The 17,455-nt window shown below is 37.1% G+C and overlaps 1 protein-coding gene and 1 long non-coding RNA gene across 5 annotated transcripts; one reads left to right on the top strand and one right to left on the bottom strand.

Annotated features, from left to right (window-relative positions):
• Positions 1-10,623: 10,623 nt before the first annotated feature.
• Positions 10,624-11,588, bottom strand: LOC131311357 (putative uncharacterized protein YGR160W). Its single transcript, XM_058338777.1, has one exon. It carries the CDS (start codon positions 11,485-11,487, stop codon positions 10,849-10,851), a length of 639 nt encoding a protein of 212 aa, XP_058194760.1. The 5' UTR covers positions 11,488-11,588; the 3' UTR covers positions 10,624-10,848.
• Positions 11,589-12,024: 436 nt separating this feature from the next.
• On the top strand, positions 12,025-14,616 carry LOC131311358 (uncharacterized). 4 transcript variants are annotated; one of them, XR_009195477.1, is made up of 4 exons: positions 12,025-12,163; positions 12,326-12,513; positions 12,987-13,049; positions 14,227-14,616. It is a non-coding gene; the product is annotated as an uncharacterized LOC131311358 (long non-coding RNA). The 4 variants fall into 4 exon arrangements; XR_009195478.1 differs by having other exon boundaries at positions 14,221-14,616; XR_009195479.1 differs by lacking the exon at positions 14,227-14,616 and adding an exon at positions 14,079-14,214.
• Positions 14,617-17,455: the final 2,839 nt, after the last annotated feature.

Below are 17,455 nucleotides of genomic sequence, written 5' to 3'. Positions count from 1 at the left end.
TAATATCTAACTAAATTATCATATCCTGTTTCAAAATGAAATTTTAATTCTGGGATATGATCATTGGACCTAATTTTTTGAAATAGATCTTCGCATACTAATGGCGCCTTTCCATAATCATATAGACTGTCGTAGTGAAAACCTTCTGCTATAGTGAAGGCAATGGCATGTCTGATCTGTTTTCTTATAGAGTTTGTTTCGCAAACCCATGGAGCATCGTTGTCGCAATGATAAATTCGTCTGAGGATGGTATTTGCTGGATTGGTATTGATATGGATGTTGTGGTAGGCGGGAATGAGTTGTCCTGTAGACGTCCATTCTGGAAGTTTTGATTCCACTACCGCTTCTACTGCTGTACCCTGCTCTGCCATGGAATTAAGAACGCATGCTGCAATTTTTCTTCCAATTCTGTTAGTATCTTCTGGGTCATGGAATATAATTTGTTGAATATATCCAAAATCCAAAAGAGTTGCTTCTGTGATTTCCACCCTTTTATCGTTGAAATTAAGATAAAAAGGATTAAACTGCTTCATGTCTATGTTGGCCATAGGGATGCTGTAAACGAGTTGACACGTACAGGTCATCCGCTCCAAAGGTGTCTGAATACAAGTTGGTTTGATCTTTGGACATGGAACAACATCTTTTTCTTGTAAATAAAGAGTTTTCCAGGAAATAGTGAGTCCTGGAATACAGCCTTCATTCTGGTTGATTTTGATCAATTCCGAGAATAAAAATTCTTGGAAATGAGCTCTATCCTGTCTGGCTAAGTGCTGAATATGATGGATAACATCTGGGGGAAATCTTGAAAGAAAAGTTTTTGCTTTTGTTTGCAAAAGCTCTATTGGATCATATTCCTAACTCCACTCACTCTTTTCTTCATCTTCCAGTGGGGAAGACTGCTTTCTCACTTTTACCAGTGGGGTAAAAGGGCTTCTAATTTTCTTGAGCTCTTTTTCTGATTCTAACAACTTCTTTTTGAGAGTTGTTATTTCTTCTTCAAGCTTCTGTTGATTATTGATCAACTGTTGATTTGCTTGTTCAAAATCTTGATTTCGTCTATTTAAAAGTCTGAAATTTTTTGTCATTGTTTCGCAATGACCACAAAATCTTATTTGCTGAGAAAACGGCTGGTTAGAAGATGATTGGTTAAAAACTTGATTATTTTCAAAACCTGCAGTTTCAATGGCTGCCTGAGTATTCAATCTTCTAGAAGACTCTGAAATGTAAAAATTATTTCCAATGGTGCGATTTGCCCATTGATTTGCTTCTGCAAAGGTATGAAAACCTTTCCATGTTGAGGAAGGGATTCCGTCTACCTGTTTTAAAACTTCTGGCCAGTAAGAATAAATTCCTGGGACACGACCTATGGCTACGCAGAAAAATGAAAATCTTTTTGTTGGGTTCGCCCCATTTTGTTGGTTAAAGAAAATATTTAAAGCGTTTAGACAACCTAAAAATCTAGGAACATCTTTGTGAGAGTCCCAGAGATTATCTAAAAGACACTTCTGTTCCTCACTGATATTGTGGATGAGGTACCTGAATTTGGATCTGGATTGTTCAGGAAAGACTCTGAGAGTCACACTCCCAAAGGTTAAGAACCTCTGATCTGTTCTGGTTAGACTGGCTGTGTTGCTTGAAGATGTCATCTGAAAAATTGAAAATGTTAGCATTTATTTCTCTGGATAAATAATCTGCTAAAGTATTTTCTTTTCCTTTAATATGTTCAAATTCTACTGTGTAACCATTACCTGTTATTGTATCAACAAAATTAAGCCATCTACGAGTGCTAATCTTTTTCTCATTGAGAAGCTTATGGAATTTAACAATTGCTTCACAATCTGTTCTGACTGTAAATGGTTTGAACAACCATAACTTGAAGCTATTAATAGCGTTAATAACTCCTAATATTTCACAATCTATACTAGCTAAATTTCCTTTTTCTTTGTATTTTCCACTGGAGTATCTGCAAATTTTTTCTGTAGATTTTGCTGAATATTTGGTAGGTTTGCTAAGGAGTATAGCTCCCCAACCTTTCTCGCTTGCATCTACCTCTATTACTATGTAATCAGATTCTAATGGTAAATCTAGTTCTGGTAGGTTTCTACAAATTTCTTTGATTTTTCTGACAAGATCAATATCTTGCTGGTTGAAGTATTTCTGACCTGTTGGGGTCGTTTTACTGTACAAGGGTCCTATGATTTTACTAAGGTCTTTTATATAAGGCCTAGCATAATTTAGGGTTCCTAAGAATGACTGGAGTTTTTTCTTGTCTTCTATTTTGTCGGAAAACTCTAATATCTTTTGTGCAATGTGTGGTTGTAACTGGATTTTTCCCTTTCCTATTCTTACTCCTAAATACTCTATATATTCTTTATTTAATTCCATTTTCTTTTTACTAATGATTAAACCACTATCAATGAATATCTGGAATGCTATCCTAAGATGCTGGTAATGTTCTTCCTGTGTTTTACTAAAAACAAGGATGTCATCAATATAAACAAGAATGAAAGAATTATGATTTTTAAATATACTATCCATTTTTCTTTGAAAAATACTGGGGGCTGTTTTCAAACCAAAGGGCATGACAATCCATTCATAACATCCTTGGGGACATGTGAATGCTGTCCATGGTCTGCTGGATTGATCTAGCATAATCTGTCAAAATCCTGATTTACAATCAAACTTACTAAAGATTGTTGCATCTTGAATACTATTTATAAGCTGTTCTTTACTGGGTATGTCATAACTATCTATCTGAATATTATCATTAAGGCGCTTGTAGTTTATGACCATTCGCGCTTTTCCTCTTTTGACTTCTGCATGATTTCTTACCATAAAAGCTGCACTTCTGTGAGAACTAATACTTTCTGTAATTACCTTAAGATCTAGTAATTCATTAATCTGTTTTTCAAATTCCTTTATATCTAAAGGACTATATACTATTTTCTGGGTACTAATCTTAAAGTCTGGATTAATGATTTCTAAGTGTGCTAAAGTCTTAGTTTTATTCCAATGTTTGATTGGATTTTCTCCTAAAATCTGGGTTTCTTCTGCTAATCTAATTAATTTATCTAACTGGTCTTTATCCGTTCTTTTTCTCTTTTTGCGATCAAGAACTGACAAAGAATGTTCTATCCGACAAAAATCTATTATATCATGGTCTATTTGGATTAATTGTTCTTTTAACTGTTCTTCCATTAACCATTCAGATTCTGTTTCGACAATATCATCTATGGTTTCTTCATATAAATCTAGGTGCGTATCTGGAAATGGTACTTCTCTTAATGCTTCTGTTTTTTCTTTTACTATCCTATTTTCTTCTGCTATTTTTTCTGTTTTATCTATGGTTCCACCACGCTTAGCTGACAACTCTGATTCTAAATTCTGGGCATGAAGTGTTTCTATCTGTAGACTACGTTTATGAAACGTCACAAAGTGTTTACTAAATGTGATGCTTCCATTCATGCTGTCTATAAAGTTTAATCCTAAGATAAACTTATAGCTGTGATTAATGTCTCCTATCCATACCATGGGTAATGGGTATGTATGCTGCTGTTGAAGTCTGTTAGTAAACCTAATACTGCTATTCATAAGACATGTATCATAAATAATACTGGTATTGTTCATGAGATCTGCTCTAGCTATATAACCTGGTTTTGTAAAATATTCTACTAGAATAAGATCACGACTAATATGGCTCTTACTGGCTCCTGTATCTACCATGGCTTTGGTTTCTATGATCTTTCCTGGATTCTTTCCTTTAGCTGGTAATAGAATCTCACAATTTATTTCTATAAGACTATTTTCTCCTATTCTGTTGATCGACTCAACTATATTGCAGTGATCTTCTAATATCTCGACTGATTTTAAAGGCTGGTTTTTCTCATGTAACTGGCCTCTTAATCTACAATTTTCTATTCTATATGTTTCTATTTCTATGGATAAGATTTCTATCTTCTTTTCTAACTCACTTACTTGCTTTTCAAACTGAAATCTGGTTCTATCCAAATCTAATCTAACTGTAGCTGCTTCTAGTTTGGCTTCTTGAAGTGCTAATTTTGAGTTTTGGTTTAAAACTGGTTGCTGTATGCTACCGCTTAAATCTATCAAATCTCTATCTATCTGATGGTTCTTTTTGAGACAAAACTTGCAAACATTTTTCTTACAATGTTCACATATACTTCTAAATAATCTAAAAGGATAACCATTGCATTCCGAGCATGGTTCACTATCTTGGCCTATATTATGTTGCCACTGATGTGTACATTCTATACTACTACTTTTAATCATAAAAGTGTATTCTGGTAAATAGTTGGGAATTTCATCCTCTGAACTACTACTGCTACTACTATCATTAACTTCTAAGAAATTTATTTCTTCTGGTTCTGTACTGATCAAACTATATATTGACTCAGTATCACTATTTTCTAATTTTACTTCTATGAACTCAATGTTATCAAAATCTTCTAGTTCTGCTATAAGATTTGCCTTTTCTGAGGTTTTCTGGTTTTTCCCTTTATTAGGGCATTTGTTGGCTAAATGATCTTCTGAATCGCATATAAAGCATTTACATTTACGATTTTGAGTTGGCTGAACTCTTTTTCTAAAATGTTTTCTAGCTCTTGGTCTGAATTGTTGTTTACTGGGTGCTTGACTGTAGGACTGGCTTTTCCTATATCTCTTTCTAGGATAATAACCATGTTTCTGATATCTATAATTATATTTCTCATTCTGCGCTATTTTCTTATGGTATTTACTGGCTTTTTTCTGATATTTATAAATTTTATTTTTCTTTTTCTTTCTCTTCTCTTTGTCATATCCATACTGTTGTGGAGTATATATGACCTGGCTACAGAAGTTTAACCTGTTTTTCTTTATGCCTTTCTGGATTTCAAGTGTAGTGCACTTGTCTCTTAAGACTGTGAAAACAAACTGAATTCTAGGGCCTATTCCTAAATGTTGGTTTTCGTCTCCATTAGTAACTTTCCATTTCTCCCATATTTCTTCTCCTAACGGACCTGGAAGTTTTCTAAAGAATTTATTACTAATTTCTAAATCGAGTGCTCTTCCTGTCTAAGATGCAAGAGCTATAAAGTCATTACAAAAACTGACTATATATTTCCATTTATGTAATTTAAGCTGTTCTAACTGTCTCATAGCTACATTCTGGTAAGTAGTATTTCCTCTATTAGGATCTGCTCCTATGATTAAGGTTTTAACTAAACTGGTGAAGTTGTAAACATTTGGTCCTTGGGCTACTAAAGCCGCATACTGGGTTTCAAAGTCTCTTTTATAGGCTTCTACAATTCCTTTTGCTGTGTCTCCTAAAAATGATTCACAATATGACCACATCTCTGCTGAAGAGTGCCAATTGGTCATTTCCAAAAGTTTTCTAACTAAGGCTTGTTCCCATCTGTCTATTACTGCTTTATGGAGCTGAGGATCAAATGCTGCAATGTCTAGCATTAACCCTGTACCTGCTTGGGCCATAAGGGTTATGTTTCTTTCTGCTGGTAACCTTTTTCCATAGGTTCTGAATTCTAGTTCTTGGGCCGATGGCTCAATTCTAGACCTACTAATTGGAATGTTTCCCATCTCATATACTTGATTTGGGAGTACTGGCGGAGTATTGTCATATGTTTCCATTTTGACTTCTACCATATGACTTTCTGTGTTTTCTACTGGTGGTTGGTAATGTTTGGATCTAGGGTCTGAGTGGCAAAACATATCTTCAACTGAAAGATTATTTTTCCTACTGGTATCATATTCTAAGAATTTTTCTTCTAAGACAAATATATTATTTTGTATTAAATATTGTCTTTGAGAACTCTCATCTAATTCTGGATGTTCATATTCAAGTTTTTGGGTATAGTATCCTTCCAAAATCTGGTAATCATAATAATCTAAGTCTGGTCTATAGACTGGTTCTAAAAGTTCTTTTAACCTGATTATGTCAGATTCACTGAATTTAAATAATTGATCTAAGGTAAACTGAGGCTGTTCATATGCCATATAGATATGCTCTGTTTCTATATCTGACTGAATAGAGCTGCTTACATCTGAATGTCTACCTGCTGGAGTATAATTGCTGAACCTAAGATTAACTTCTCCTGAGCTATTGGTGTAAAAACTATTATTACTGGGTTTAAGCTGTGTTTTTGGAACTAAATTCGTGACTTGCCATTCGAGTCCTGATAACATCTCTGAGTCTCGTTTTTTGGCTTCTATGACTTGAATACCTCTAGTTCCCAAAGCTTTCAGAGCTTGATCTGTTCTGAGCTTATATTTAGTGCTACTGTGATTGCTTAATTTTCCTACAAAACTTACACATGCTAAAAGATTCTGTGCATCAGGGATCATATGATATCCCCTTGCCTTAATCCCTATTCTTATATGCTGGTAAAATTCATCTAATGTTACCTGGAAATCTGGTGTGCAATAAACAATCTGGCAATTATTATTCATATCTAATTCCATACTACCTATTAGGGCTTGTTCTTGGTTTGTAAACCTATTATCAAAGATCATGACTAATACTTTTGTTCCTAGATCTTGTCTAGCTAATCCTTTGATTCCTATGGTAATTAATCCTAAATGTATAAGACCTAATCTTAGTTTTTTAAGCTTTTTGAAGCTCTCTTGGGTAATCATCTCTAAAACTTCTAGCTGATCTTCAGTTATTACACTGATTGGTTTTTCCTGATAGCTGGTATAAGTTCTTACTCCTCTATTGAAGAAATTCTGTGATTTGTATAATACTGCTGGATCTAATATTTCTAAACTGTGGTTTCTGAATCTATCTAGCTGCATTTCTGGATCTATGATTCCTTCTATTCTATTCTCTTCAACCGGCTGTTTTCCAAATATTCTGTTGAATAAGGGAATTCCACTAACCTTGGTTTTACTGCTGGATGCCATTACCGAGTCTCTGAAGACTGAGGGATGTCTGGTTTCTTTCCTTTGTTTGGATCTGGAGTACCAAATATGTTGTAATAAAAGGTATGGTTTTGTAAAGATCTATTGGTTCTTTTGGGTTCTAAATGTCCGGTTGCGGCTGTAATACTAATCTGGTTTATCTTGGAAGTTAAAGTTTCTAAAGCTTTTCCTTCCTGGAGTTTATCTACTTTAATGGATAACTGATCTATTTTATCTGATGTTTCTGCTAGTCTATGACTAAGGCTGATCAAAAGTTCTATTATAGTATTATTTTGCTTAATAAAGATCTCGTCTGTTTTTCCCGTTGGTTTGAAACTGGACAATCCGATTGGATCTAGTTGAACCTTTCCTGAGTTTTCTAGTGCGATTTTATAGAATAAACTATCACGACTATTCTCCATTGGCTAATTTCTTTACTTCTTCCAAAAGAATCTCCATCTTCTGGAGTTTCTCATCAATTTCTCTTCTAATTTGAACTGAGCTCTGTTTTATTCTGTCTACTTCAATTCTGAGATCTTTAACTAAATTTCTAATTTCTGTTTCAATATCTTTTGGTTGAGTGGTATCTAACTTACTGGTTAGATCTATTATATCCTGCTTGCAAGGCAATCTATCTGATATAACTAACTGTTTTTCTTCTAATTTACTTATTCTTCTAAGTATTTCTGAATGTAAATTCTTAAAGTAATCTAAATTTTCTAACTGCTTGTATGGCTTAGATCTGCCAATTTTTTCTAAAATCTGGGTAGTTTGGTCAAGAGATTTTTCTGAAAACTCTTCAAACTGATTTCGGGTTACTATATTTCCTTTCACCTCTAAACTGATTCTCTTGTCTAGATTACAACTAAGTTGTTCTACTAACTGAAAACCTGTTTTGATTTGAGTGTACTGTCTAGACTGTTGAGATCTAATCTCACTTAAACTAGGACTAATTGCTTTTAAAAGTTCTTCAATCATAAAACTAAATTAATAGAAAGTAAATATCAAACTAAACAAACTCATGAATTAAACTAAACAATAATAATGATCGATAATCTGGCTACTTGAATTAACAAATAGTACTGTAGGCTCTGATACCAATTTTGTGCTGGGGTACTGTGGAATTAAAATGCGGAATAGAGATTAAAAATGCAAAGTAACCTAGAGGGGTTCTAACTGTGAATATCTAAAAATTCTGGTGGAATGTATATAAGATACTGTAATTAGTTTTGAAACTGCTGGAAATGTTGGTCTGTACTGTAATTATTACTCTACTTTACACGTAAGGTCGGGATGAGTATCGGGTTTTTGGTCGTTACTGATAGCATTTTCTGTTGTTCAATTGAAAAGAAACTGACCATTTGGTTATTGAGTTTTCCCCATGAAAAGCATGTACGTGTCATTATGATTGAGACGAAAATTACAATTTCTTTTGGTTGCCAGAATGTAGAAACTGGGCTCACTAAGCCAGAAAGAATATATTGACAATGAAGATATCTTGCACGGCCGCCTCATGCTCATCTACAGTTGAATTTTGACCACTTACCAGTGAAAGGGAACTGGAGAGAGATTTGCGTTGTGCCTATTTGCATAGAATTCACTAGATTCTCGCCTTTTGCCCCCTTTAATTTGGTAGTCGGGATGGTGGAGGGGGTTATCAGGGTGTAGAGCAGAACTAGTAGGGATGGAAACGGTCGGTTCAGATTTTGGTAAAACCAAAACAAAATTGAAAATTATAGGGCTTTGGATGACTCATTCCGGCCAATCAAATAACACGATTAATTTGGTATATTAGGGCTACAACTCTACCTCTTTGAGGACCCTAGACATGCTCACCTAGTCGGCCGATCGCAATGATGAGTTTGAGTTCGGATCAAACACTCACAAAATTGTTCGGAATTCCTGGGAAATCGATTTTGAAGCTGGTAGAAAGAAGTGTTCGGCCGAGAGATTGATCTCACTGGAGGTTTAGACTGCATTGATTCCACTGGGAAATGATTGAATTGGTGGCCGATAAAACGATCAGTGGCAAAAAGACAAAGTGGCTTATTTTTTGTCTTTATTCAAATTTTTTTCGTATCACTTGGCTTATTGTCATTTTTTTGGGGATTATTACATCCTTACGATAAGAGGAATCTAAAAAATAAAAAAATTTGACCGAAATCCAATTTTTTTTTAATAAAGACGAAAGTAAATCAATAAGCCAATTTTTTCGTCTTTATTCAAAAAAAAATTGGATTTCGGTCAAATTTTTTTACTTTTTAGCTTCCTCTTATCGTGAGGATGCAATAATCTCCAAAAAAAATGACAATAAGCCAAGTGATACGAAAAATAATTGAATAAGGACAAAAAATAAGCCACTGTGGCTTATTTGTCCGAATGGGCACCTTGGAAGCTGAATTCTATTGGGCTACAAAGATCCACAAAACTCCTTAGGGGTACATGAAGTCAATCACAACAAATTCAACCTGCTCATTAATGGGACGGTCCCTAAGATGGGACCCAAAATATTTGTCGAGCCAAATTGAGATGTATCGTATACTTTTCGGATAATTTATTTTTCAAGTGTGGAGCCGGATTAGTAGAGGTTGAATCAGAGCACTTAAGGATTATTTGGAGAATCTTGGGAGAATTAACGTTTTTGGAGTATTTAGAAGATTATTTATTTGGATGCTTTTTATTTTATTTTGGAGATGTAAATTTGTATATAGAGAAATGGGGCCTGAAAGTGTATAAAATACAGTACTGTGTATTTTGGAGATTATTCTAGAAAAAGACGGGTCGCTACATTACATGAAAAAACTTGGAAGAAAACACAGACAATCTTCCAAATGGCATCTGAGAGCACGGTAACTATTAACCGAGTCTGATAGTATTTAAATTCAGAAATACATAAAATAGTGTTATCGGTACGTATCTCATATTGTATTAAACGGCACATTATTATGGCCAACGGTTGCCTTCCGCAGCATAGATCCATCAAATTCACTTCTCCAACTTGGCTAAGGCGAGTCGACATCCATTAATTCACAAAACTCCATGACTTTTAAGGCCACAAATTAAGTGGGTAAGATCTAACCAACAACTACTCTATGCTGGTATCGATGCCAGTTAAAGAGAAAGATACAGAGAGCCAATGAAAACCATAACATGAAGAGTCGTCGCGAAAGTACATAGAAATAGTTACCATTGATAATTCTGATTTCTGGTATTTCGGATTCCTTTCAATTATCTTCAGTAGGCAATTCCAAGGTCAATAGTACAACTTCAGCCATAAGATAAAGCTAGATGTACTTGTATGAACTGTAGGAATAATGCAGCTACTATTTTGTAGAAAACTCACTTGGTGTTACTCTACTTCAAAACAAAACGGCGTATTGACAAGCTATATGATCAGTAATGTCTTGTGACAGAATATGAAGGAGTTATATCAGCACCACAACGTAATTGACAAGCTAGTTGAAGGAAATCCGGCATTGATTTTGAAATGTTCACCAGACAACAAGCTATTTCAAGTGATTTTATTAGCTAGGTTTCAGAAACCAGTGTAATCAGGCACGTAATTGATAGCTAGCACATCTCATGGTTATTTGTTTATCAGTTTATGTTACAGTAAAAGAAATCATGAACAGAAAAGGCAACTAGTAATTGGGAAACAAGGTTATCAGCTGGGTTATTCAACGACGTAGTAATTGTAACTGAAACCAATTTTAAGCAGATAAAAAACTTGAAGATTCTTATTATAGCTGAAATGAATCAGAACACAAGAAACTCCCTCAAAATTTCAGTGTCCTATTGGAGTAATATTTTCAATAACAGGGACAAAGATCCAGAGCCATATTCTCACGTTGACCAACGAACTTACATAACAGTCTTCACAAATTAGCAACAGAACAATATAATAATCATACGTATAAACATGATAGAAACATATTACTTGCCCTTTTGCCCCTTGTTTCTTCCGCCCTTCTTTCGGTTGCCCTTACTGCCGCCGTGATCGCTAAAACCCTCATCAGAATTAGAATCATCATCATTACTGCTGTCATCATCATCATCATCATCATCATCATGACGGTGGTTTTCATCATCGGAGTCAGTGGGAGGAGAAGGGTCGAGTCGAGCAGCGTCAATGGCCCACTGGATCAACTTCTGGACTTCGTCTTGGTCCACTGCATCACTACTCGAGATCTTACCCCGATTAGATTGAAAGCAGTTTGACTCCTGAAAAGAAGAAGAAGAAGAAGAAGAAGAAGAGGGGAGAGAAATAGAATCCCCCTTGAGAGCAGCAAATCGGGCGAGTAGATCGCCATCATCAGAAGCTGGTGGTTGTGGCGGTGGGTTTTTGGCAGAAGTAGGTGGTCGTCGGGAGGATTTGAGGGATTGGAAGCGTCGATCGAGATCAGGGTCTATGTAGGAATTACAAGAATGAGAGATGCCACGAGACATGTGGGAATTGCGGCTGAGGTTGAGAAGCAAGTCGTCCTCCGCCGCTCGCAGCAGCGAATCCACCGCCTCTTCTTCACCGCCGCCGCCGCTGTTCTTCTTCTGATTGGTTTTTGGTATTCTGTTCATCTTTGTTCCGGAGTTCTGAATCCACTGCTCAATTTGGCTGCTGATATTACGTGGCTGGCCCCTCCCCAATCAATCGTCAATATCCTCCTCCTCTCAAAGAAGCAGCAGTTGATCAATTTGACCGCTAGCCAATTTTGGCCCGATTTGGACAATTATACCCCTCTATTGTTAGATGTTGTTCTTGGTCGACTGGGTAGTATGATAATTTTACTTCTTCCATTTTGTGGGCTACGTGGCTTCCTCTGTTCACGTTCCTTCTCCCACACAACACACACGCACACGTAGGCAGAGGAGGAGGAGGAGGAAGATGAACACGTTTTAGAGAGAGAGAGGGAGAGGAAGAGACGAGAGATGGCGGATTCGACGAGGTGATCCGGCTGGGCATCGAACTAACTCACCTTTTTGATCATCCTCCCTCCCTCATGTAATACCCCTCTCTCTCTCTCTCTCTCTCTCTCTCTCTCTCTCTGTGAAGATCGGAAGAACAAGAAGCCTAAGCCACCAACGCCGGTCTTCCATAGCCTCCTCGCCACTGACGCCGGTTTCGGCCACCGGCCATAACCTCCTCAGGCACGGAGAGCGAGTACGAGCAAAGCAAAGAAAACCAGTTAACACACGCTCCCTGGACGATCCCACCGTCAAATCTTAAACCCTAGGCTAGCAGAAATTGCATAAGGTATAAATATTTTCCGTGGGTGTTAATCCTTTCTGGTTGTAAACCTTTGGTTTGCTTTAAATTTTGTTTCTATATATCTGATTTGCCCGCTTTGCATGTCTTTGTTAGTGCTAATTTCGTTCCTGTTTGGTTTGTCTAATGTGCCTGCAATTTTTTTTTTAGGGTTTTGGTTGGGAGAAAAGCAGATAAGAAATGGGCCAACAGTTGCTGATCTACAACTCCGTGGCTCCAGGAACGGTGATCATCGCCGAGTACACCAAGTTCATGGGGAATCTGACCAGCATCACCTCCCAGTGTCTCAAGAAGCTCCTCGCGGACCTCGCCAATAAGCGGCCTTGATTTCCTGAAGCGTAACTCACTGAAATTTTTCCCCTATCCTGTTTTTTTGTGTTCTGTTTAGTGGTTTGTTCTATGCTTTGTTCTAGGTTCTCACGTAAAAAAGAATAGCTCTCTTTCCTTTTCGTTACGGTGGCCAACATCATACTTCTGTCCTGGTTTGGGCTGATGGGGTTTCATGTATTTCTATCTGCCAAGATCCTTCTTCAGATCAGTATGGCACAAATTACTGGAAAATAAATAATATCCTTATGCAAATATATAAATGCATGGTGGAATTGGGTTGTTGCTTGGTTATTATTTCAGCCGCGTTCCGAGACTTGCTAATTAATTACTTTTTTACCTTTGTGTTCAATTTTTTTCAGGAAGCTAGGATTAAGGTTTGTTCAACAAGATACTCGAGTGTTCATTTCTTGAGCAATATATTTGAAAGTGTTTTTTTGATTATTTATCTAATCATCGATGCATTGAATCTCTCATGTTGCAGACTGCAATATTTATGGGGTGCAATAATGGAGAGATTGAGATAGGCTTCTCTAATGATACTCAAGTAAGGAAACCTTTATCACATTTCTCACTTCATTTTTGAACAATGTAGTCTATTACACACTCTCTAATGTAAAATGATTATATCTTAACTCATTGCAATATGATAATGGTATGATAGGATGTCAATCCTTTGATGAATAATTGGAGTACTATAGAGATGTGCTCATAGGAAGTTGTTAAGGTGATAAAGTTATTTCCTCCAATCTAGGCCTTATGGTCACACTTGTTGGAAGCTGAATGAGTTTAAGTTGCAAGCAATGTATCTTGTTTCACTATTCTGTTATGTTGTGCTTCTTATGCCTGTACAACCACAAACTGCAACCATAAGTGAATAGGAAGCCTTTTGCTATGTACAACTTCCAGTCCAAATACTTGTGCGCAGCTTCACACAAACTGCTACCACAAGTAGATAGGAAGCCTTTTGCTCTGTAGAACTTCCGGTCCAAATACTTTTGCTTTCTCTAGCTAGCACAAACTGAACTTACAATGCTAGCCCCTTTGTCGGTGGTTTGTGGAGTATTTGGGTCTTGCTTTGTTTTGTTTTTCTGCAGGCTGTGGCTTCTTCGATTGCTGCTCTTTGGTTTTGTGTCTGTCTGTTGCTGTGTGTCAATCTGATCTGGGCTGTTTTGTTAGGGATTGGTGGTTTTTGAATTGGGTCTGTTGTTCTCTTTTGTAGATTTGGGGGCCTGGTGTGTGTCTGAGTCTTTCTATTGAGTCTTGTGTCTTGAGTCAGTGGTTCTTCCCATTTATTCAGTTATCACAGTGGTTTATATTACGGCTACACATCAAGATCAGCAGGTTTGAATCTATTTTCCTGCTGTCTAGCTGAGGATGGTTTCTTGACAAAAGGAAATTCTGATTTCCTTGTTTATAGCTGTAGATGATGGGGTTCCTTTTCCTCTGATATTGCTATTTATCCATGTCAGTCCTATCCTATTTTCAACAAGTCAACTAGGTTTGCCTAGATTACATAATCTCAACTTTGAAGACTTTTTTGTAGACTGTTCTCTTACTGCCAAGATTGTTCCAGATTCAATGTTTCATGTCGTGTAGTACCATGATATGTTTATATCAGTAGATGATGGAGATCTTGTTCCTTTGATATTGCTATAAACTTTACCACTACTTGACTATCCTTATCAAGCTTACCTTGTTTCTGCCTATCCATGAAGTTGCAGACTGCAAAAAGGTTTGTTAGTCCCAGCGTCAAGTGATCCAAGTGTGCATGTCCACGAAGTTTTGAAGCATGTCAAGAGGATTTCTTGTTCATTGCCTTGAACCTCCAGTTATCTATATTGGAGTTTCTCTATTGCTCTGACAAGTGACTATTAGTGCCCCAGTCAACTTTTCGTTCAGCTCCAATTGGCTTGGGAGATCGTTTTAGTTGGCTCTGTTTTCACTTTGTTCTGGTTGTGAGATATTTGTATCGTTTGGCCATTTTCCTCAGCGTGGGTGCCAACATTGTAGGGATGTAGATCTTTGGTTGTGATGCCGTCTTTCCCGTTTCCTTTTAATCTTTGTAACTATTGTTCCTTTGATTAATAAAATTTTCTTTTGCCGATAAAAAATAACATATATATAAACCTGTAATCAAACTTATGAAGCTTACAATTCCACAAATATTCAATATCGCTCTCCTCAACGGGCATGACAGACGTGCAAAGCACGTCGCGCCTCACCTAGTACTTGTATAAAAAAAGAGAATGATAATGATGTCTAGCCAAGTCACATAGTGAAAAGATGGAATTATCATTGTAGTTTTATCAATGGTGGAGTTAAAGATATGTGCATATTTTAGGCATTTTCGTATTGGGTCTTTTGCTCTTTTTTGTTTTGTTTTGCCATTTGTTAAATTTGAGAAGGGGATGGGGCTTCTAGGAATCAAATCATGTTCATGTGCATGAGAGTATAAGGGAAACATCAATCGTACTCTACTCCACTTGTGGGTCTTTTGCTTAGTTAAGGAAAAAATGAGTTACAAAAACAAATTTTCTTTTCCCTAATTGAAGGGATATTGTTCTTTAGTTGGTTCTTTTGACTTTTGAGATAAGGATATCTAGCCAAGTCACATCATGAAAAAACAAAATTACACTTGTCAATGGTGAAGTTAAGATAATGTGGTATTTAGACATTTCATTGTTGGGTCTTTTACTTAATCAAGAAGAAAATGAAGTACCAAAAAAAAAATATATCCCTAATTTAGGGGATATTGTTCTTTAGTTGGATCTTTTAATTAGTCAATAAGAAAGGGCGCTGCTATTCGCAGCCCTTTATTTTCTCCCATAGTCCGTTAAAAATTTTCAATTAAACTCGACAGTTAGTTACCGAAATTGAGATATATTTTCAACATCTAATTACCGAAAATACAATATTTTTTCAACAGCTATTTACCGAAAATGTATGTTCGGCAGTTGTTTACTGAAAGTTGAACATATTTTCAACATGTAGTTACCGAAATATAATCTTATTTTCAACAGCTATTTACCGAAATATTATGTATGATTTTCAACTACCATTTACCGAAATGTAGTGGGCTATGGGAGAAAATAAAAGGATGCGAATAGCAGCGCCTATAAGAAAATGGTTTGTCTTGCATATTTTTATGGTGAAAGTACATAAACACCCCCTCAACTATCACTCTTTCTCGTAAACACCCCCTCACATTTAAAAGCGTCCATGTAGATCCCATCAACTACTCTCGTTACCCAAGTGATCCCCTTCCGTCTTAGAACCATTTGCTGAGAGGTCACACGTCAGTAATTTGAGCCTTTTTTGGACAAAAATGCTCTTTGACAGCTACATGCATCTTCTTCTTCTCTCTATTTGATAGCTATACACTTATTCTTCTTCATCCACCACCGATTTCACCACCTCCATTACTGTCACCACCACACAACCACCCATTCACCATCACTGAACCCCTCTCCCACACTCGGTCACCACAAATCACCAATTTTAGAAAACCCCAACATCAAACCCTAACCCGGGAGTAGTATTGTAGAAGCTATTAGTACCCCCTGAAAGTAACGGTGACCCCGCTGCCGAACACGGGCATCGGACCCTACAACTCGTTGTTCTGCAACGAGACGTTGGCCAATTTTGGAAGACCCATCAGAGAGGTCGACATGATTCTGATAAGCTGATTGCCCCTCAGCTGTAAATCAGTGCATCCCGACAGATCCGGAATCGAACCTATGAATGAGTTCTGGGGGATCCGGACCTGGTTTAACTGGGTCATCGAGCTCAACACATCAATTGTTCCAAATAACCCAACGAGCTGATTGTTGAGCCATAGGTTTACGATACCGAAGTTGCTGAAAGACGGCGGCAATGACCCAGTGAGATTGTTGTAAGACAGCCTTAGGTTTTGCAAATTGGGGAAATAAGAGAAGAAGTCTGGAACGGACCCCAAGATGTCGGCGCTACTCGCGGACAGAGTTGTCAAGCTACTGAGGGAAGTGAGATTGGAGAGAGAAGGGAGGGGACCGGAGATGAGGTTGTTCTGGAGAGAGAGGGAGGTGAGGTGGGAGAGCTGGTTGAGGGTGGAGGGGAGGGAACCGGAGAGGGATTTGGAGGCAAGGTTGATGGAGGTGACCCGGGTGGAGGAGTCGCAGGAGACGCCGGTCCAGGTGCAGGGGTTGGTGCCGGTCCAGCGGGAGGGGGCGGGGGAGAGGAGAGAGAGGAATGCGGTCATGGTGGCGGCGTTGGGGGAGGAGGCGAAGGAGGAGAGGGGGAGGAGAGAGAGAGAAAGACGGAAAAGGAATTTAAGAGAGAGAGAGAGATAGAGATTGGGGAGGGAGGTCTGGGTTTGTTAGGTCAGAAGAGAGAGGGTATATTCGTCAATTCATCCATTCCGTTAACGAAGTTTGTCTTTTTTTCATTTTCAGTAGTTGAGAGAGTTTCTATGGGCGTTTTTAAATGTGAAGGGGTGTTTACGAGAAAGAGTGATAGTTGATGGAGTGTTTATGTAGTTTCACCAATTTTTATTTATGTTATTTGAAGTTAAAGAAATCATTTATGCATTGGATGTTCTTTTTCTTTTGTTCTCATTACTTTCTCCGCAAGGAATGTGGTTTTCCGCTTTCCCTCTTTACAAAATAAGTACTTATTTGCTATTTTCAAGCTTAAAAATAGTAGGTTTACTAAAATAAAAAAATATGCAATATGGATCTTGTTTGATAGACCCTGCAAAAAAAAATTAAAAAATTATTTTCGTAAGCCTATTATTTTTAAGCTTGAAAATAGGTCCTTATTTTTTAAGTACTTATTTGAGAATCTGGAACGGGGGCCGTTCCAGAAACCTTCTTAAAAATAAGTAGTTTATTTTACATTTTCGAACTCAAAAATAATGTAATTGAAAAATAAAATTTCAATTGTTTTGCACCGTTTAAAAGATCTTAATAAGAT

The sequence above is a fragment of the Rhododendron vialii genome, chromosome 12a (assembly GCF_030253575.1).
Source record: "Rhododendron vialii isolate Sample 1 chromosome 12a, ASM3025357v1".
Classification (NCBI taxonomy): domain Eukaryota; kingdom Viridiplantae; phylum Streptophyta; class Magnoliopsida; order Ericales; family Ericaceae; genus Rhododendron; species Rhododendron vialii.
Note: the sequence above shows the minus strand (reverse complement) of the source record. Positions and strands in the feature narration are given on the sequence as shown.